We start from the raw sequence: 23,344 nt of genomic DNA, 5'->3' as shown, positions 1-23,344 counted from the left end.
TCATTATTCATGTCAGAATAAAGTAATTTATTCATGCTAGATGAGGCTTAAAATTTTAAGTCAGAATAAATCAGGATTGGTAAAATACATAGAGAAAATGGGTATTGAAAACTGTTATTACTTTACAAGAGTAACCAGAAGAATGGACATGCAAGAATCATGTAATGATTATGCAATACTGTGATGTTAAAAAGTAGCAAATGTACTTCTAAAGTCAAAACAATAAAAAAAGCCTACTATCACTGTCTGCACTGTGTTAAAGAAGTCTAATTTCAGTTTCAAATGCACATGCCCCATAAGAAGGCACACACAAAATTTCAAAAAGCTAATCAACATGTCTTCAGTTAACAGCATAAAAGAGAAGGAAGCACAGCTGTGTCAGCTACTGTATGTATTTCTAGCAAACCACCTAAGGTGACTTCTGATACCTTTGTTAAAATTGCCATCATTACCTTTTCTTCTCAACCTTGCCAACTGAAATGTCATCCACCTTCTTCCAATATATTAGAAAAGATGCCACAAACTAAAGCAGTAAAGCAACTTCCCTAATTACTACCTGAATGCAGTTATGCATTCTCAGAATGATTCCATGAAGAAACTGCATCTAAATACCCCCCTCTGAGATTCTTTATGTCCATGCCTCTTTTCAGTCAACTTTGCAAAGAAACTTCCAAAGACAGACCAAAAAACACTGAGTCCATCCAGCTCCACTTACAAAAACAATTCCTACACTTCTGTACGTCACAATGAAAAAACTTTATAAAATACAGTCCAAATAAAGGCTGGTTTAGCCACGATGCAATTACTAAGGATGGGACCAAAAAAGTACAAAAGGAGGCCAGGACTATTAAACTACTCATTTGTGTCACCAGTCAGGTCAGAATTTGTCTGGTGACTTTTATGTTTTTACAGGTATTAAAATGAAATACAATTAAAATGTATCATGGAGGGGAGGAAAAAAATATTCTATGAGTATCACAAAAAAAAAAAAACCCACTTCAGAACAATTAAAGGGTCCTTAAGAGAATGTACAGATGAAAGCAAAGAGCAAGCCAAGGACCTAAGCTGAAGACCACCACAGGAAGGACAACACAGCAGCATGTGGCATTACTGTATGTTAAGGAGTTGCACACAACAGATTTCTGTAATCCAGAAATAAAATCAAAATTACTGTTTCATCAACTATAAACTTTGATACACGTGATTTGTCTTTACGCTCCTCAGTGATAAACTTGTAAGGCCCCAGTGCTGTACTAATTAATAAATGAATCCTCAAAGTGCCTTTAAGTACAGAAGTGAGCTGAATACAGGGATGTACAAGTTATGAAGCCTTTGGAAAGTCATGCAGGGATCCCACAGGAATACTGGAAACCACTCTTCTATCTCTCTCTCATTTCTCATTCAGCATCTCTCAACACAGCTGTACAGTAATAGTACTTCATTAGCTTGGTTCTGGTTCCTCATTCAACCAAAGCCCAAAGCCAGCTACCTAACTCAAAAAGTAGGCCAATCTCATTTGATTTCAGAAGGATGTGCTAATGTACTTACCATGCTAGAAACTGCATACAAGCTTCTTTGTTCTCTTTTTATGTTCTTCTTCACTTCCAAATTTATGCTGATCTGTTCTGACATCCCAAATTACATAATCGTGTAACGGTTACAGAAAACTACCACTAACCCACAACCATGCTATACAGCAGGGCACTCCTTTACCACTCTATTTTTGGCACAGTTTTCATAGTATCTCTTAGGAATACAGAAACATGCAGAAGTCTTTCTTGAGTTTAACATGTTATTTTGTTGCTGTTGTTGGGTTTTGGGGTTTCTTTGTTGTTTTTTTAATGGACAGAGGCTCTATATGAGGAGATTCACTTTACAGAGCATTGTTGCAACTCCTCCAAAGACTCCTTGTGAGCCATGACTTCAGGAAAATATGCATTTTGTGATGTCAGAGCAACCCAGAAGACATGGGAGGTTGCCAAGGACTTCAAAGCAAATCTTGCTATCCCACCACTGAATTTGTGTAACATGCTACATTATTATAATTACTGTGACAAGTCATCACATCACTCCAACAATAGGCTCTAATAAATTTCAATTTGCCAACATCATTATTTATGTTACTCTACTGCTCTCACAAAAGAATTAAGAGTCAATTTAATTAAAACTGGGTAAAATTACTTGGCTAAAGATTTATTGGTTCATAAACCAGCCCACAGGCTCAGACAAAACTATTAGCAAAGTCTTATTACAACTGGCAAGTAGATCTCACTAAAAAGTAAACTTTAAAATTAGATTTGGAATATTTTCATGTTTCTTTAACAAAAATCCTTTGAAGTACTGTAAAAACATCTAAAATTTTAGAGGTCTCTGCTCCTAATGCAACATGCTTGAAAAACTTCATTTCTATTATTAATTTTTGCTCAAGAAACAAAAAATCATGTTTTGATGGTGAATAAGAACTAATCTGTATAGCTAAAATGTATCAATCCCTACTATTCTAAGGAGGATTACATTTGCTATTATAATATATATCATGTGGTAGTATAGTAGCTCAGGACATTTCCTAATAAAAGGTAGGATACATCACTATAAAACAAACTTTGATTTGGGTTTTTTCTTCTTCTTTTAATGCAGAGTACAATTCACTCTGTAGACTTCACTTTCAATCATTTAAGTGTAATACCATATTTAAACAAAACAGATTGGGATTATAAATTCATAGCCATGCAGGAGTAACAGTTTAATTATTTTACAATGCAAGTTTTAACACCTTTCCTTCTTCAGTCTTGCCAGACTCCACAGTTGCTCTTCAATCCCTCCTGTTTCTCCTCCAATTCTATTTATTATGGCTGGCACATCCTTCTGTTCATATTTCCACCACATGTGCTTAAACATGCTTTGTTAAAGCCCACATCTCCATGGTAAGCAACACAACTGTATCATGTAATAGAAAATCTTCAGCCACACATACTTTGAATCAATTATGTAGCCAGGATTCTGGTGCAACAAAGGAGCCTGGAACTGTACCCTTCAAAAGCTATGTGCTCTGCAGCCAGTCCCAAACACTGCCAACCTCAGAAAGCATGGGGACCTTGAGCTTCCTTCCCTGTGCCACACTTTGAACAACACTTCAGAGTGCACAGGCACTGAGAAGACGACTGCTCCTGGCAAGAAGCTTCAAGTTTCAGGCCCCTGCCTCTCCAGCCTCCAAACACATAAAGTCCTTTTCTGTCTAATCTAAATGGAGTAGATTAACAACAAAGCTTGTTGCATCACTGTACAGCAAGAAAACAACAGAGGACAGGAGTGCAAACAGGACTTCTTTTGCCCATTAATGTCCACCTGAAAACTAAAAACCAAATTTCTGCTTCTCTCTTCTCAAAACAACTGTCTTTAATTACAACTTACATTCACTCTAAGATACACACAATAAATTGAGTTGGTCAATCTTCTTTCCCTTCAAAACAGTACTTCTTCACAGGGTCTCACCACTGTCCTTCAAGCTTACCTGGTCCTTCTACCAATGTTTCCTTAAAGCTTCATCTTTTCTCCCTCAGTGACTATGCTGCTTCCCCAGCAGCAAAAGGGCCAAGACAGGTCCAAATGTCCCTAACCAACATAGCATCATGCTGCCGACATCACGCTGCCCATGACTGCTCACGTCAGTAACACAGAGATGTCCAAACATCAAATAACACAAAACTACTATCAGTGTGGAAAGGAACTCGTACAAGTGCCATGTTGGCCCTTACATGGCAGAAATTCAGTGAACTGAAAGAAAATCCTAAAGGGCCACAAGTTCTAATTACAGGTCTGTTATCAATTTACCCACTTCATTCACTTAGAAAACACTAAAAATAACATCACCGTCATAGGAAGACTAAAATAGCAATCTCTGAGGAATAAAAAGCACTACACAAGTGATGAAAACAGTATTAGCAGCAGTGGCACAGCTCCCATCACTGTAATGATTTCCACCTAAATTCCACTTCAAGGGACGTGAAGCAGATTCATCCTAGGCTAGAATTATCCTTCATTTTCATCCCAAGGATTACCTACTACTTCGGTAGAGAGATATTCAAATCCACCTGTACCACTCCCCTCTTACAGAGTTGAAGAAGATTCAGGCATAAAGTTAAATAATGGTAAGAGTAGCATACACTTCTCAAAACAAGTTGAGAAGTATAAACTATCCAAACATAAAAATTAAGACTTTATACTTTCTGATGGCAATTCATACTTCATGATGGCAATGTCTTCAAATTCTGTACTGAGGGCATCATCTATTTGCATTGTGTCAATTATTTTAACAACAATCACTAATTTTACCAGTAAAAATCTTCCTCAGGGGAGAATTAAAGGCTGTGGTTGTTTGCTTTTAAAATACATTAAATGATTACTTTTGCTCCTTCTCCTCAGATTATACCAAAATCAAGTAAAGTACATAGCTCAGCAATGGGTGAAGCTAATTAAATATCTCCAAATCACTCTTAGAGGACCACTGTGTCAATTATGTAAAATAAATATTTGATCTTAACTCATACTTGGAATAACTCTTTCTAACATTTTCCAGAATTGAAAATAAACATCCAAAACACGGAAAAAATTACTAGTAAAAAATAATTTTACCTGTAAATTGTTTTCTGTGACTCTGTTCCACCAAACCATATTGATGGGTACTCCTGTTTTACACCTGTCAGCCAGACAGCCAATAGGGTTCTTTGATTTTCTTGCTTTTGATCCCACCGGAACTATCCTCTCATCCAGCATTCCCAGTCGATACTTCCTGGGCTAAGAAAAAGAAGCAGAGAAACCAGGCCACTCCTAACAACCCTCATCTAAAGCTACACTAAAATAGGTATTGCACTGTGATATGATTTTGGATTGGTGGAATAGGAAACAATTTGCAAGTAAAATTTAACTGAGACTGTTTCCTTTCAATCCTGACTATTTGGTTACAATAAATAATGCTTTAAAAAATTTTAGAAGAAAATAAACTTCAGAGACTACTAATTATTTGTAAGCAAAGCCATCCATTAGAAGTCAGCCACTGAAACGTGTACATAAATTTGGAAATTCTGTCCAAATGAGAAATCGTTTTTTAAAAAATCCATGTTTTCAAAATAAATACCTTCAATCACATCATAATAATGAACATCTCCTTTGAAATTTCTACCAAACAAATTTTAAATTTAAATTTGCCACGACTCATCTCCTGAAAATCTGCTTTTAAAAATCAGGTAAAACTGAGTAGCCAATTGCAGCAGAACAGTGAGAAAAATATTTCTGCTTGGGTTAGTACTTAAAAAAAAAAAAAACTTCAGCTACTGTCTTAAGTGAAAACAAACAAGAATTACTATGACAAATGCATTGGGAACTGTCATAAAATTGAGAAAATAAAACACATTGAGGAAGTTAACATACAGGAATTACTTGCACCTCATTAACAGTGACATTTCTACTACATTGGCAATGTTCTCTACAAATGGAACTATTTATAAAGAATTATATGAACATTAAATTCAAAAGGCACACTGTAAAAAAGAAAATCTGTTAAATACTTTCAAACAGGTAATGTACATAAGTTTTCAAGATTTCTCTGTGCTTTCAAACCTATGTGTATCTACCTAGATAGCAAATATCATCAAAAGAAAGATTTTAGCATCTATGCATATTTAGACCAGGGCCTTTTACGCCAATTATATCAACAATTGGATCAAATTGCAGAGGTTGGCTGGTTTTCTTTTGCTGTGGGGTTTTCATTTGCTGTGGGGTTTTGTTTGGGCATTTTTATGTGACAGTGCAACCATCATCTCAATATAGAGCACTCTAAGTAATCAAAGCTTAACTTACCTTTATTCAGGTATCTACTTCACCTAGCACCTTAGAAATCTTAGCAACATGCACCTTCATACACACTTTACAAATTATACCTCAGGAAACAAGGCAAGAATCTAACTGGAGAACATTTCCCACTCACACAGAAATAATTTATAAAATACAGGACAAAACTACCATAAAATGGCTGCAAAACCAAAACCTGAACAGATTCTCCCCTCTACTTCCCCAGAACCTTTTAGGCTGAAAGCTTTGGAAAGAATTAAAACTCATTAGAGTCAACAGTACCTCATCATTTGCAAAAAAAACCCAAACAAACCAACTCCTCCAAAAAACCCGCAAAATCCACAAACAAAACTAAAAAAACATCCAAGGATACCAACACAGACTGTGAGCTACAAAGGCAATATACTCTATGGAGGAGTTAACCAAACTTAGTAACAATAAACAAGACTGAATTTTAGCATACCAATTAGAAATCTGTGATGGGCAGCAAAAAGTCCTCCTGCACTTCAAACACACATCTGATCATGGTAAATCGAAATACTAGTTGTTTATTTGGAGAACCACTCGACTATTGGGCAACTTATCTCAGCAAATCAGAAAGACTACTAAAATCCTAACCTGCAGAGCGATTACAGCTGAGATGCTTGACATTCAAGCAAGATTGGACTTTAGGGCAGGGTTTGAATACAGTATGTATTTTTCTTAGGCCAACTATTGTAAACAATATAATGAAGAGTAACAGTTTCCCTGGAAGCTTTCCCCTCTCTCTCTCTCTCCCTCCATGCTCTACCAAGTGCAGGGGTACAGTCGGCCTCAAACTATTGGACTACAAACCAGTGCCCAAGCATACTTCCATTCACAAACGGTTCTTCTAATCTTCCATAGTAACTGGTTGTCTACAAATATTTTGAAAAGGAGAATCAAAACAAAAGAGAAAATAAGCAAATCTGGAAGAAGGCTATTTTGGTCACAACAGGGTTCAGATTCCAGACAACAGGATGAAACTGTATTCTAGACTTTATGAAAGATCATATAGAGACAATATGAATTCATGTTCCAGTAGTAGTAGTTCTTTACTTACTTGTAATAAAAAATGAAATTAAGCACTAGATGAGTCTAAAGAAACACTTTTTCCTTTCATTACTTATCGTAAAACATTAGGGGATTAACTAGGTCAAGATATCATTATTTAGACATTAGAAGATGGAATAGACAATATTAACATTTGGAAATAAATTTTAGTCCATGTGCACCAAAGTCATTCTAAATAACACTTGTTCTCAATGAGCAAACTTGGATCTGATTTAGAAATGCAATCTGAATTTAAAGGTAATCAGAAAACAGTATCTGCCAAGAGGACAGATTCAACAGAAGGGAAAGCAAATCGATGGAGAAGTTTAAGTAAGTGTATCAACCTTCCTATAGCCCTGACCTCTACACAGAGCAGGAAATAAAGCAACACAAACAGTTCACCTTAAAATGAGCCAGAACTCATCAACCACTGATCATTTCTGAACATATATAAGTATGTAAATATATCTACCTAAAACACAGAGGGCATGACAATCTGGACTAATTAACCAAACTTTTCTGCTTGGGGACAATTTCTCTTGGATGTTTACAAAAACAATAGGTTTTTTGCGTTCCCTACAGTCTATGAGGTAAAAAAACTTTCCAGGTGTAGTAATTACTGGCTGCAAATGTTTACACGAGGCAGGGAACAGCTAACTACCTTTAATTGCTAGCAACAGCTTAGTTTTCCCCATGGTGAAAAGGGCAAGCATTTTCAACCACAGGTAATAATTACAACCCTTGCCCTGCAGAACCAAGCTGCTACCAGCAATTAATGATAGGAGCCTACTGGTTGGCACATTTATTAGGAAAGATAAACCCCTAAAGTCTAAAAAGCATTACACTTGAAACAAAAGAGAGACACTCCAGAAACAAGTCCCTCCTAAGAAGTATCTTCACATGAGAACACTACTAATGATGATTTAACTTCACTAGCCCATGCTAGAAAGGATTCCTCAAGTCAGTTTAATTACCTGGCTCTCATTCATTCAACAAGAACCTTGGGAATGTGTTCAGCAACTCTATTTTCTTCCTACTCTTTGTTGTAACAGTGCCTTTGTCCCTAGTTCCTCCTTTTTCAAGGACAGGCAGGCAATATCACATTTCCCTTTTCTAATTCAGGATTAAACTGACCTCTAGTGTAAGATGTTCCATGGCTATCCCAGAGGAATAAATTTAAGCAAGAAAATATCTACAAACATTCAAACTATAAAGACTTTCATGCAGTATTTAAGTTAGATAAGCTGACAAATCAAGCTACACAACTGCAAAGTTCCCTTGTACTGAAGAACTGCAACTTATTTTTTTTAGGATCACTCAGCTCCCAAATTACATTTCTGTTCCTTAAAGTGCATTTACCTCTAGCAGGCTTTCAATTTTAGATTTACAAGCCCTTTCTAGTACCAAAACCTACCCAATTAAGTCTAGCACACAAACACATGAGCAGGCTATTGTGTTTCAAAGTATTGTGAAGAGTCTGAGCTATGGTAATGCCGTCTATGTGCTTCTACTATCAAACCAAATAGAAGCCATCTTAAGCCTTCTCCATCACAGGTTAAATGAAGCAGCATTACCCTAAATTACTATAGCTAAAAGGTATCACAGTAGCATTAGCTAGGGCTCATCTGTTGTACAGCGAGTTGACTGCATCTACACACACAAAAAAAAAATACTACATCCTCAGACAGAAAATTTTAAAAAGCTACACAAACGCACACTTTTCTTGTACTACTTACTGGACTACCAAAATTATGTGAGACACAATTTTAAATTTCAATGCTCACTTTTGAAAGGTCTAATTTTTTTTTTAATTAATGGCAAAGAGACCATTAGAAAAAGAGGTTAAACATTCAGCTAGGCTGCTAATCTACTAAAAAAGCAGCAATTTCTGTTTTAACATGCCTTTAAAACCAAAACCAAAATAGAAGTTCTTGATGTCTTTATTGCTACTTTCACTCAACAATTGATTAAGCTGAAATAAGCCAGTACTTGAAACACCAAACCATAGATATGAATTTCAATATGTCATTGAGCTCCTTCACAGGCACAATCAGCTAAGCAGTACCCTAATTTTGAATACAACTCTGTTACTGTGTATTACTGAGCCCAGTTAAGTGCTACACCTGAACATGAGTTATGGTCACCAGGAATATCCTAACAGACTTTTAATATGAAAAAGAAAAACTGTCTTTTAAATGAAATTAAGCTGTTTAAGTTTTGTAGCCAATAAAGCTGCAATACCTCTTCACATGGATTGGGTTAACTGCTAACCAAAATACCCTCTACTCTTCCTTTTTTATTACAACCAGCGGGAACTGGTAGACAGGCAGACCACACTTGTGGTTTTTTGAATCGCAGCTTCTGAAGGCCAGAACCAATTTTTTAATTTTTGATATTTAAAAAAAAAAAATTGAATTGGGGCTTGGTCAACAGCTTAAAAATAATTGTGTGGTGGGCTAGTATTTGTTGTTGGGTGGAGGGTTTTTTCCCTTATGAAAAAAAGACAACTATGCTAACATTTGTAATGCTTACAAGTTTGGAGTTTAGAACACTATACATTGATTTTACATGCATTCAACAGACTAGACACCCTTCCATCGAGATTGCTCATAAAAACCTGGGTTTGGCTGAAGTCAGAATTTCACTAGTTGAAAAGCAGAAGACAGAGAGAAACAAGATGTATTCTTCTACCTGAAGAAAACTTAAGTGTGACATTTGGCATGGAAATGTGTCTTACTCTAGAGCAATGCATCTGATCATTGCAAAAAAAAAAATACTTGGTTTAAACAAATTTTAGAGACACAATAGATCAGGCACTATATCAGGCATTTCACACCATAACCAAGGGAAACTTTTCAGGCTAGCATACTAAAAACTTTTATTTCATGAGCAGATATGCTGAAGGCATGAAAATCTTGAAGAGTTCAGAAGCAGCAGAACTGACATAATTCAGTCAAATGTTTTCTCATCAATTTCGCAGCATAGTTATGCTGGGATGAGGTATCAATTACCACAACTTTAAATCCTAGCATGGATTTAATTATATTGACAAACTTCTTTACTAAGAAATTAATATCCTCTGTTCAATTGATGTAAACTGGTGGAAAAACAGACTTTTTCCTTCCACCATTAAAGCAGATAGTTCTAACTATAGTGAAGACTTGTCAGACTACCACCACCCCAAGATGTACTTTCAAAAACTCCACTACTAAACATTATAGGCAAAACACAGATTTTCTTAATGTTTAAAGGTTTCTTTTAATAGGACAGAAATTTTTGTGTTACTTACAAAAAGTGCATAAAGAGAGTAAGAGAGTTAAAGACTGATGCAGCTTTAATAGGCATGATTTCTAAAAATGCCTAGCTGTTTCTAAAATATCCTAAAATTTCTAGCAATTTTAAATACTTGTATAGTGCCTTCAACTAATGTGTGCACAAGTTTAATTTTTTTTATTATTTTACTGCAAATCACTCTTGAAGACTACATACACCTTGTCATAGCAAGAATCAAACAAAGCTTGTAAATGTAAGCAAAGGCATCCAGCTTATCAGTTACATTTGAAGTTATTTGACTTCAAATACACAAAAGGATGAGGCAGCAAAATGTAAGTGTTACATATTTTTAAAGGGAAATGCTTTTATAATTTGACTTCTGGACCATAATGATCACTAATTCACAGAGAAAAATAAGAGTAATATATTCTTCCATGACACACTTAGAAGTGAAAAATACATATTTATCCAAACAGTAATATCTAAGATAGCAATAGCATACAACCAAGGAACAACTCCAACAACTAACTATTCCAAGAAAAAATGTAAAGCAGATTACATTATATTATACCCTTGGAAAACATTTTAGACCACAGTAATACCTACAAACATTCATTAGTCTTCTCATAAAGCACAGTCCTTCTGCATTGCTGCAACAACTTTTTTTAGCAACAACTCTAATGTTTTATTATTGTAGTACGGGTGTATAAATCCCAGAAGGAAAAATTTAGGTTTGAAATATAAATTTAGCCCAGGTACATTACAGAGTCTGTGCAGCCATAATTCTGTCTCAGAACACAGTGACATGATGCTTGATCATTACCCCTCAACTCATCAGAACATGATTCGTGCTTCTGACATTGTATGCAGGAGGCTCTGAAATGTGAAAACTGTCTTTACACATTTTCATTAAAAGTAAATTCAGCAAGACAAGACATGGCACATAGAGCTTTTCAATGAACACCACTGAGCTAGATAATGATCAGGTATCAGAGGTGACAAGATGGAGCTGGAAACAGGAAGCTGGAGAGAAATACAGGTTTCCAACAGGTAACAAAACTAGATGGGAGGCAGGACACAAAAATAAAATAGCAACCGCTTAAGTCTTAAGAATTTAATATCTACAGGACCTGAAGTTATCTTTATTGTTTTATTTTAACTTGAGAAGTAAAACTCTTCTCATACTCATTAAAAACCTTGCATTTATGCAGACTAGGCTTATAGGTTGTCTTTGCGTCAAATAATTTTCTATGCACATTTATCTCTGCTGATCAAAGTAAATTAAGTCTGCTGTCCAATCTACCTTGCTGTAAATCTCCACAAATGGCACTCAACAGCTGCACCCTGTTTGGGGTGAATTCAGAATCTCTTTTATACTTTCCTTTCTAATCTAGAGGTTTTGTCCTTGCCTTTACTCACCTAAAACCAATGGAAGGCATTCAAGAAAAAAATTTCTTGAAAATCCACAAAAATCCAGCATAAAATTGTGTTTATCGAGTTGTTCAGTACAGCAATTAGTTCACCCTTGCATTCTGTGAACTGAAGTTACTCTCACCTTAATGGACCTCCTCTAGGTATGACTGAACAATTTAAAAAAATGAAATGGAAATAAGCCAGTGTTAAAAACTTCTAAGAGTTCCGTTTTCATGAGGATTGAAGGTATGAAAAAATAAATTAAAATGTAAAAGTAATTGTTTTTCACTGTCCTGTAAGGCTGACCAGTGACAAGTACAGGAACCTTTTAGTCTGGATTGGTGGCAACAGTCTCAGAACAATTCTAAACAAACATTTCACAATATATTTTCGTCTTAGCGCATTAACCTGTCATGTCCTTGACAGCAGATTCTGATCAGTTATGTCACATAAGTTTTTATTAACTGTTTACCAGAACCACCAAAATGAAAGCAAAGAACTTTTCCAAACATAATTTCAGGTTTAGAGAGGAGCACTTTTCTAGACAACGGCTAAAGTCAACTCGGGAAAAACATCCAGGAAATTCAAGTTCAGAATGCCACCCTATTTTTAACAAGAATAACATGTATTTGAAGACAAAAAATGAAATAAGCATGACATCATTATTCTTGGGAAAGGGTGTTAGTCTATTACTAACTCTAGCTTTTGTTCCATGCTTCACAAATCCCATTTGTGCATTGTAGATTAATACTTACCTAAAAATCTCTTATAGGAAATTCACTTTAGGGTTGCTTGTCTTACTGCATGTGGAGTTACAACAACCAGACAGTAAATCCAGAAGGTTTTACAGTTGACAGAACCTCCACCAAGGCTCCATCTACTGAAATACTTAGCTCCTTTGATTTCATTTTAAGTATCCTATAAAAATGTCTTTAAACAGTAATCTTAGCTTTCCTGAAATCTAAAATTGAAATGTAGTTTAATAACTTCTAAACAGAGATAATTATGTCGAGAATGTTCATAAAAATTCAAGGACTATGCTTACTTTTTGAACAGAAAGTAGAATGGCTCTAAATATCAAATAATCAAAAGCAAATTAAACAGCTCAGTCATATTAACTAGCTTCAAAAATACTGCCTAATTAAAAAGTATGGATATTCAGAATTACAATCATCAACTTATGTTTAGTATTTTATTGATCTCGAATATTTCTCCATATGACTTGCCCATTATTAAAGGGCTGCCAGCATAACATGATCAGCAATATCCAGAGACAATCAATAAACTTGCTTAACAGAACTACATAGTACATGCTTTTACAGAAACTATTCAGTTTTACACAACACAAACATGCAGGTTTTACATAGTTCCAAATAACTTAATACTTTAAAATATTACAAATCAGAATTGTGATATTTTTAAAAGAAAGCAATTGTTCTTTATTCACTTACCACGACTGTATTATATCTGTCCTCCAAGTCAGTGATAAACGAAGGAAATGCTGGTTTTGCCAGCTAGTTCAGAACAAACAAAACCTTAGACTTGGGCTCTCAGTAAGATAATGGAGACTTTTTCATACAGTAGATGTTATAAACACATACATTTGAACTAGTCACAAAGGCTCCCTTTATACAGCAGGCACCAAGCAGTGGCCTAATAAACTCCCTTGTTCAACCTCTAAACAAACTCAAGTTATTGGGGTAGAGGGGAATCACACAAGGTTTTAAATACCTGGCTCTCAAGTGTTTAGTGCTTTTAAGGAAATCACTTCAGACAATTTGAATATTGTAATAAAAATACTAAAAATATATCAAAACTACATCATAACTACTTGCAATGTATTGACTGGCAGCAAAAGTCTGTCACAAAACTTATTAATTTCTCATAACTTTAGCCATAAATTTTTGTCCACTTAAAGCAATCACCAACATCTGGTCATTTCCAAAGAATTTTTCTCAGAGAAAGCTAAATGTTTCTTTAAACTACTCATCTCCCTGTGCTGACTATAGAGGGAGCCTGGATGCCTAGATTTACACAGCTCAAGTAGTATTTTATCAAAACTTCCCCATTACTAGTACTTAACAACCTTTAATACAATAATACATTACAAAATAGCAGTCATAACAAAAATAAATTAATATGCAAAGAAAAATACAAACATCTTTCAATTAATGCCAGTTATAGCTGAAATGCTAACTAAAAAAAAAACAAGTTAATCAATTTCACAGCTAAAACTCACTCTTAATACTATTTTAGCAGCCAGTGCCTTAATCTGCCTCTTTTTCTTGAGGAAAGAATGCATTAAGTCAGAAAGCACTGTGAAATACTATTTGAGTTTTGAGGTATTTGTGCTTTACAAGCAAACATTAATTGGTTTGTTTCTACTTTGTACTGCTTAACTTCAAATTTCAGAGACAGCGGTCATTCTTGCAATACTTCCATTTGACAGCTTATTTTCTTTGGTGCATGTGGTTCATACACAAGCAAAAATTGACACCCAGGTATATACAAACACGTGTATATATTGGCTCTCAATGCCTGTGTTAAGGAGGAATGTACAATTATTTTTCATTTTTACCAGCCTTAGCAAGTGGATAAGCAACACATTTTTAGTTCTTTACATCCGACTTTCAGCACGCTGTACTGGCATTAAGGAAAAGAGCAATGCAGATATTCCATGTAGTTTGGAGACATCATAATATTAGAAAATTAATGTTCAACAACCCCATTTATATTTAAAAAACAGTGTGATGGATCAGCTATAGCAATTATCTTTAAGCTCAATCTTCACCTGCAGGAATAACACAGAACATATTGATGTAGCTTGCTTTCATTATTTACTACATGAAAGCTGAGGATAATGTGACTAATAAGTAGAGAACATGAAAGTCATCAGTGAAAAAAAAACTTAATTGGTTGGGATAAGATAACGTCTGGTTTTGGTAAGTGACAGTTCATGAAAATGAGACAAAACTCTCACGTAATCAAATTTTTGTCTCTTATTTCAGCCTCTGAGTGTATAGCTGGAAAACACCACAACTTGCACAGCTGCAGGTCAAAGATGTTTGAAGATACTGCCTAGCCCTCAGCAAAAGAAAGATTTCTCAATACAAATTAGAGGGATGGAAAAAAAATTCCAAACCCTCGCTTCCCAATGATAATAGTGTCTTTTAACCTAAATGCATTTCGAACTGTTAATTATCATATTATGTACAAATAAATGGGAGAATTGATTCTTAACGTATTCTGAACTTGCTCCCATAAAGGCTACAGATCACAAGTCCCTCACTAGAATAAAAATAATTTGTTTTCAAATTCAATGGGCTACATACTAAGTTTCATATTCTATAAACTTCAGTTTACAAGTGCCTGGAGTATTTCTTATCAGCAGCAGTCTGATCTGATATAGCAAAAATGAAGTAGTAAGATCTTATTTATATCAGCAGCAACACATTAAAATAAATCTAGTTACAACAGAAGAATTATCCTTATTTCATGCAGTATTTCAAGTTATTCCAGATCTTCTTCCCTGTCAACTCATACATAAATATGCTACTTATGATTTAGTTGTTGCCTACCTTCCTCCTTTGAGATACGCTGAGGGCAGCAAAGTCATTAAACAAGGATGAATTTGGTGAAGTTAGTGGATCTATAAAACCAATGTAATACCAAGGTGTTACATATATATACGCTACTAAAAGAAATTTTATATTTTTAACTTATTTCTGTATGGAAAAAATCCTTTTGACAAAGCTAAGTTTAGCAATCACACTGCTAAAATTCCCAGCATTTATTAGATTCTGTGCAACTGCTTAATTGAAATGGTGCTCATTAACAGAATTCAGTATGTTTAATTGCTGTTGACACTATTTAAAGGCTACCTAACATTTCACAGCCTTCATCTGATCAGAAAACCTGTTCTAAGTGCTCCTTACATTAGCATGTCATTTTTAACCCTGTAGATGATACATCGCAATGTTTCCAATTCACCAGGAGATCCTCTGAAAGGCCTGACAAGCATTGGAAGAGGTTGCCCAGGGCAAGTGCATGAGTCACCATCCCTAGGGGGATTGTGTAAATGTAGTACTGAGGAAAAGCTTTAGCAGTGCACTTGGCAGCACTGAGATAACAGTTGGACTGGATCTTAAAAAGTCTTTTCCAGCATAGAAGATCCTATGATTCTATGATCTCCAGTTAGCTGATATTAGCAATCTTCTGTTTAACAGATCTTACAAATAATGATGTGACTATTGCTTGTCCTGTCACTGTTCTGCACATCAAATTTAAATCAAAATCAAGGATAGCAGAAGTCCACATTCCATTAACTTTTTATTGCTTTTTCTTTGTTCCTATTCATCTTTTCCGAGTTGAAATATGTCACAAACTGTATAACATTCACAGATGCAACCTAAAACTCCAAACTACAAGGCTAAAACTGTCAAATTGGCAGATGACTGCCAGCTGTAAACATTGGTGTTTTGATGAAACACTTTCTTCAACATTAAATTCTTAACAGAGAATTTATCTTGCATTTGTTCAACAATAAGTATTCCCTAAAAGGGCAATTCTACAAATGAAGCACTGCTTCGCAGAGCGAGGGAGAGGGAGGGAGAAGGATCCAAGATATGACAAAATTTAAAATGGTTTCTAAAAGTTGGTGTGGTTTCTCTCTTTGACATGCATCACCATTACTATTTGGCCTGTCACAGTCCAACTCTAACTGCATTTAGAACTGGAGACCTCCACTGCCTTGAATAGCTAATTGTTCAGTGGGACAAAAGAAGCAGAGTTAATCTCAAAGCCTACTGGAAATAAACTAGGAAGAAAAAAATAGAGAATACCCACCAATTTTGTCTTTCAAGAAAGTTAATTTTATAGTAGTAACTACCATGCCTAAATTATAATCCTAGTAAGTAGACTAGCTGCAGGGTCAGACATGCAAATGGAGTTCTAGCATAATTTACACAGCAATTTTCAAAGCAGAAATTTATTTTAAATGTATGTCCTTGCCATAAGGGAGCAGTACCTTCCTTCTTTAAAGAACTTAATTTAACAACCACAGCTGAAATAATCTGTAGTGATTCTGAAGAGCACATTACAAAGCTCAATACAGCCTCCACAATAATTTAGTGAGTACAGAGGCCTCCACTATCAAGACATTTTCTTCAGCTGAAAACCATGTATATAAAACATGTTCCTATAGCAAGGAAAAAAATTATAAGAGGCAAAGTGCTGCCTGCAAGACAAAACTGAATAGCTATTAAAAATCAGCAGTTATGTGACATTTCACAAAATCCCCACACCCTAAATTTAACAGAAAACACCTGTACACTAATCCCACACAGTAACTTACCCAAGAAGCATCATAAAAAGGGATACTATGGTGAAGCAACACAAATGCTTAAGCTATCAGTGTTTTACAGTGGATATCCAAACTAACATTTCACTTGAAGTGACAAGACTGATAATGACTAAGTTTTTCCCCTACAGCAAAGAGAAAGCTAAAAATTTATGAGTTCCTTACATCATTGTTAAAAAATAAAGTTTTGCTGTATCTCAAAATCTGAGATCAAGCAGCACTTCCTTAAGCCTCAGTTTTGTCAATCTCTCAAATTTGCCAACATACTTTTATATGTATTACTTGAAACATACTTACCATGGCCTGCATACTGCTTGGCACTGTCATTGAGAAGGCTAGGGGAGCTGCTGCTATTTGTCATCCTCTGTAAAAACAAAATATGAAAGTGTACATGTAAAGTAAAGCCTTAACAGATTAAGTGAGGGCAATGGGGATGACCTTTAAGAAGTTTTAAGCATAGCCTATGAAACTTGTGCTCATTCCCCATTTAGTAAATACAGTAAGCAAACAGACTTGTAATTGAGAAAAATGTTTAGTAAAATAAAGGATTTTGCACAACAGAAATGCAAACCTAAAGTTACTGTATATTAAAACGAAACACTATCTTCATTAATTTCTTCTAAATGAGGAGGATCAACCAAGCCTATGGTTCTCTTCCTGCACGTTTTGAGAACATTAGATAAGACAATTACTTATCTCCTTAAAGCAGTCTTTCACACTCCATTCCTGAAACAACTACTCCCTTTAAAATACTATCACCATGACATGAAACTTCTCCAATGAAAAATGCTTAAATATTTGATAGACTCTTTTTTAAAATAAAAGAACCTTTTGAGATCTTTCAGCAAAACATCTGATTCCTCCAAGTCAGCAGGACATCTGAAACCCTTTTAACACTCCTCCTATGTTCCACTCGATTCTCCTGCATTCCTCTAGAGATATCAGCCAGCAACAAACTGGACTAAAGTAAAGCAGTGCTGCTCTAAGAGCTACTGCTTCTTTCATAGAGAAGTTTTAAAGTGTCTTCTTACTCCTGCTTATTCTTTCACCTTTCTTTCACCAGCTCCCCAACAGGAAGAAAAAGTGTGAGAAGAAAAGGAAGGCAAGGTCAGGAAGTGTTCTCGATCACTGAGAGAGACAATCACGAATTTGTTAAAATACTCCCTGGCATGCTTTTGGCCCACATCAACCCAGAGTCTCCCAGCCAATTTCCAGGCACTATTCAGCAGTGAAAAGGTTTGAGAACCCTTCAAATTGACGGTTTGCATGCAGACTCTGCTTTAGTGGGTGAGCACACACCAGCACAAACAGGCCCTTTTGTGCCAGCTGGCCCTAAGCATCAAGGAAAGTTTCCAGGCATGTTTCATTTAGTAGTCTAGACACAAACTGACTCAGAACTGGTCACTGGAGCTGCTCTTTACAGTTATATTTCTCCATAGCCAGTCTCAATGTTGGTGGCAAATGGCAGGAAGCTTACTATGTTATACTTCACTGCCATTTCATCTAATTGTTGACCACAAAGATCAACATTCTGGAGTAATTTTGGTAAGAACAGAGGACAACCAACAGAAGCGGGAGTACTATCCATTATGGTAGAACTGTAAACCTACTGCAATTCAAGACTCCCATCACTTGCAGTTTTCAGAGCACCACAAACATCACCAGGAGCTGCTGCTTTTAAAACCTGTATCTAAAAGAATAGATGGTGTAAAGTAGCTTTCATGTGGAATGCTTACAACACATAAATAGCACATAAACCTGCAACTTTTTAAGGACTTCAAGCTGTTTGCTATGTGCTCTTTCTGTATTTTGATGTCACCTGTCTCTTTCACCTAAACATACTGACCAGACACAATACATACATCACTAACTGCTTAAGTAATAAACAATTCTATACACAAAAGGCATGATGAAACAAAGTCAACTTATTTTTACAAAACAAGGTACTGCTTTGAGAGGCACACGCTAAATTGACAAACTTTGTTAAATTCAAGGACACTCATCCAATTGCTTACAATCATCAAACTAAGAATAAACATACACCAAAATATTAAAGTAGCTCAAGTAATCATACATCATATTCCCTTCCTAAGCAATGGAAAGAAGTTGAATAGTTTGTCACAAATATTTTAAAAGCACCCCTATTATGCATGGTTTTTTTGGCATTTGAGACATCCACACTGATCCTCATAAAACAATGGGGTTTAAGAAGAAACTTCCTAAAAGGAACCTTTCAGATTTGCACAAGATTTGTGCAGGTGAAGATAAAAATAGTATTAATGTCCACTTATAATACCAGATTTAATAATAACTTTAATGCAAAAGGTCATGATTTCTTGAAACAAGAATAAATATGATATTGAGAACTGTGCTGGTATCAAAGCTGGTTAAATGCATAGGTTAAACATGGAACAAAGCACTTTTATTCCGTCAATATTCACCATCCTCAGGTACAGCCAACAGACTTTCAATGGGAACAGGAGCCTGCAATGATGAAAACCTGGGCTGACACAATCACTGAGAACACACAGTGCACACAAGGCAGACTGCAACATAGCATATTGTTCTGGATTCTGAAAGTGCAGTGCAACCCAAACCTGTGAGCATCAGCTGTGCTTTTACAAAGTCAAGTTCCCATTCAAGGTGCAAACATAACTTACACACACAAGGTTTCTGAAAAACCAAAGCTTGGGCAACCCTTGCCTTAACAACTGCTTGTAACCTGCACCTTGACTAGTCAGAAACCTCCATCACATTCATGAATTTTTCATTTTGCTCACTTTTACTACACATGCACAAGTTTCTTACCTTAACATTATTCATAGAAGACCTGCATGTAATCAGTAAAGGCTTTTTAAACTGTTTTAATATTAAGATTTCTGCCACCACCCAAATGCATTTAGTCTTAATGAAGGCTACTCCTGTATGTCATTTTTATCAAAAAGGTCTTGAAAGAAAAAAAATTAATTAGAAGAACACACAAGCGCTGTTTGTTGTGTTTTCCTGAAGGCAGCTTTGATTTTAAAAAACCCTTATCAACCTCTTCTAATGACACTGAACTATTTTTCATACAAACTCAATTTCAAGAAGATTGTAAGCACCTCAAGCCCAAGGGATGAAAGCTCCAGAAAGGCAAAAGCAGCCATTAACAAGGAAGAAAATTAAATATTAAGCCTGACAGAGAATGTAAGCACACACATATGAGAACTTCAGACTGTTTTACTACATCAGAGCTTTTATCATATGGGAGTTAATATAGAAAGACAACTTTCTGATAACCAAGTAAAACACTCATTTCCACAAACTTCTTTTCTCTACCTGCCTATTGCTATGATTTGCTGAGGTTCTTTAAACAGTACTCAAAATTCAACTAGGATTGCTGGCATACATCCTGCCCTTCTCCCTTTAAAGGAAGTTAAAAATTGTTTCTGTTTTAGCTTTCCCTCACAGGAGAGATGCTCCAGTACCCACATCCTCTTTGTGTCCCTTCACTGGTCTCTTCTCAATACATCCCTGTCTCTAATGCACTGAGAAGCCCAGCACTCCACGTGTGACTTCACCACTGCTGGACAGAAGGGAAGGACCACCACCCCTGACCTTTCAGCAACGTTCTACTTCAGGCAGTCCACTTCCTCTGTGCAGTACACTAAGAAAAATGTTACAACAAACATTCCCACCTTCTAAAAGGAACACACCACCTTGCCTCCACCCTTCAATACTCAGTAACAAACCCCAAGATTATAGCTGCACTTAGGGCAAGCATGTTTTACTTTCATCTCCCTCAAGTGTATATTACAAAGTTCTCATCAAGATAAAGCATGAATAAAACTTTGATGCAGACAATTAGATCTAGTTTTACATAGCTTATAACACTTATCTTGAAGTGACTGGTTTTCCTTTTTTTCTCTGTCATTTATTTTCTCCAAAATATGTAAGAGATTATATTTATTCCTCTTTTTCTCTATAATCCATGCCCTAATCCTAAAAAAGTAAGGATTTTCCTAATGGTCATTCCACAGTGCTAAGCATACCACCTCAAAATATTTTGCAGTATGTCACAATCTAGTCTCTTCATCTTACTACTGTTTTACTGGAATTGTATTTCAGAATATTTCTTTATCATTTTCAGAATAATGCTGATTGGAGTACAAACAGTCATTCTGCAAAAGATTAAGATTTATTTGTTTGGCTATGACATTGTTTAGTTGTCAGATTCTGTGACCTACACAGGGTGATATCTTTTGCTTTTCTTTTTAAAAAAATCTAAAACCTGTCTTTGACAGCACACATGACACCATCTACAGAATGACCCACTCAACAGCTGAAACGAAAGCAACTGGATTTCTTCAGAAAGCATTATGAAGACAACAGCATAATTTTATATTTAAAATAGCACATCTGTAGTTCCACTCAGCTCTCAACAGTTAAAACTGAAGACATTTACAAGCTTCTGTGCTATAAGGAGAGTTTTATTACTTGACTGTTGGCAGATGCAGCAATGGCAACAAAGGTCTTGTGTTTATTCAGCTGCAAGGCTTTGAAGTAAGCATGGTTGCTACTTCTCAGGCTATTCAAGAATGCTTAGTACACCAACATTTGCATGGTGAAAGCAAGCAAAACCAATTTTCCATTGCTTGGCCTTGCCAATTTTAATGCTGAAGACTGTTACTCCCTTCCTATTTCAATTAGGATGATTTACTGAGAACTTAAGATTCTTCCTTTCTACGTAACCTGCAGTCCAACAGAATCCATGTAGTTCTAAATCTCATCCCATCAAAATAAAGAAAACCAGACTCCTGTGAAGCAGCATGGATGAAGGCACCTTCCACTGTTTTATGCTCTTACAACCAAGCTGCTCAGTTCTAATAAAATGTTAAAAGTTTTAACATCAAGATACTTCTCTGCCTCATCCTGCTATAACAGCCTTTCAACAGCCCAACACAACATTGTTAAAGCTTCTTTCCACATCACCTGCATCTTTGGTCAAGTTCGTCAAAGGGCAGCACTAATGCCAGAGGAACAGTGACACCAGCCAACCAAGCGGCATGCACTGAGCAAACAGCCAAGCATTAGAGGCATCCCAGCCAGCCAGCTCCTGCCTCTTCACTGCTGGGAAAGCCAAAAGTGGTGAGCTGCTTTTTGAACCACACCTCTGACTGTCTCTTGGCAGCTGCTGCTATGGCAAAAAGAAAAAAAAAACAGCTTTGAGGACAGCATGCAGCCTGTGGACCATGTGTTGCACAGGCTTCCTCTGCAGTCAGTTAGTATCACTGAGAGAAGGGGAAAACAGAAAAAAAGTGCTTTGATAAGATGGAAAACAAAACTGTTAATATAGTATATGAAAGCATATGCAGATTCAGGGAAGAAGAGACATGAAAAAAACAGTCGTATGGAAAAACACAAACCAGTGAGGACAGAAGACTACTAGTCAATAGGAAACTAAGTAACAACAGAAAATGATGGGGGCAATGAAATGTTGACCATCAGCAAAGACCTTTGAGGTAATAGGAGTGGAAGGATGAGGCAAGGAGGTATTTTTCAGAAAGGAAGAAAATGGAAGAATTGCAGTCACTTCAAAAATCCTGCCTCTTATGAGCTGTACCACATACTTTTACTCTGTTTTCCCCCCTGCAGAGTATTTCCATTAACTGCATCTTCATCACTAACCTAAGCCCAATGATATGTTCAAGATCTTGCAAAACGTTCTTCCACAGATAGAAATGAAATCTGAAAGTCAGAAATAGCCATTCTACAGAAATGTTGACAACTATTCATCTACATTATTTATGGTCAAAGCAGCACATCCACTCCCAATTCATCATGATATAATCCACTTTCCTCCCTTCTGCTGCTTACTTAACACTGAGTCTTGGAGCTCAGGCACTGCACACAAAAATGTGGTAACTCCAAACTTTGATATAGTTTTGCTTGATGCAGTCTGGTTCCATTATATATGCATTATGATAACCCAAACACATGCAACCACATACACTTTTCAACAAACCTGTTTTATGCCCTGCACATGACAAACACATTCTGGAGATTAGATAGGAATGGTCAAGACAGCTCATCAATTGAATACCTGACAATTATATTGAGAGATATGTAGTGAATAAAACAAGGACAGCAGAAAGATTATTTCATGGTAACAGAAATGAGCAATACCCTCAACAGACTGACTTTTTTACTATCCTTGCTAGAGTGAGATCAGTTAAGCAACTTGAACCAAGTATTTTACTGGTGGTCATTAGTTGCATTCTTGACCTTCCAACTGTAAAGACTAGTTTCAAAAACTCAGGTCTTTTGTATGTCAGCACTGTTGCAGTGTTGTTTGTTCAACTGCCATCCCTTTTTATCCTATGCATCCATAAAATCTAGACT

General features: G+C 36.0%; 1 protein-coding gene across 6 annotated transcripts in view; it reads right to left on the bottom strand.

The window, feature by feature from the left end:
* Positions 1-23,344, bottom strand: part of PAN3 (poly(A) specific ribonuclease subunit PAN3) — a 79,243-nt gene that overhangs the window by 39,767 nt on the left and 16,132 nt on the right. For 4 of the 6 annotated variants that reach the window (XR_009275996.1, XM_058824831.1, XM_058824829.1 and 1 more), the window contains exons 3-6: positions 17,261-17,327; positions 15,183-15,253; positions 13,056-13,118; positions 4,633-4,794 (exon numbers count right to left, since the gene is read on the bottom strand). Coding sequence is in view for 5 of the 6 variants with exons in the window: in XM_058824831.1 (XP_058680814.1) it covers positions 4,633-4,794; positions 13,056-13,118; positions 15,183-15,253; positions 17,261-17,327 (363 nt within the window). In the remaining variant the exon portion in view is untranslated. The remainder of the gene's footprint in view (positions 1-4,632; positions 4,795-13,055; positions 13,119-15,182; positions 15,254-17,260; positions 17,328-23,344) is intronic. The other 2 variants (XM_058824830.1, XM_058824832.1) reach the window with 2 other exon arrangements.

The sequence above is a fragment of the Ammospiza caudacuta genome, chromosome 2, assembly GCF_027887145.1.
Source record: "Ammospiza caudacuta isolate bAmmCau1 chromosome 2, bAmmCau1.pri, whole genome shotgun sequence".
Lineage (NCBI taxonomy): Eukaryota > Metazoa > Chordata > Aves > Passeriformes > Passerellidae > Ammospiza > Ammospiza caudacuta.
Note: the sequence above shows the minus strand (reverse complement) of the source record. Positions and strands in the feature narration are given on the sequence as shown.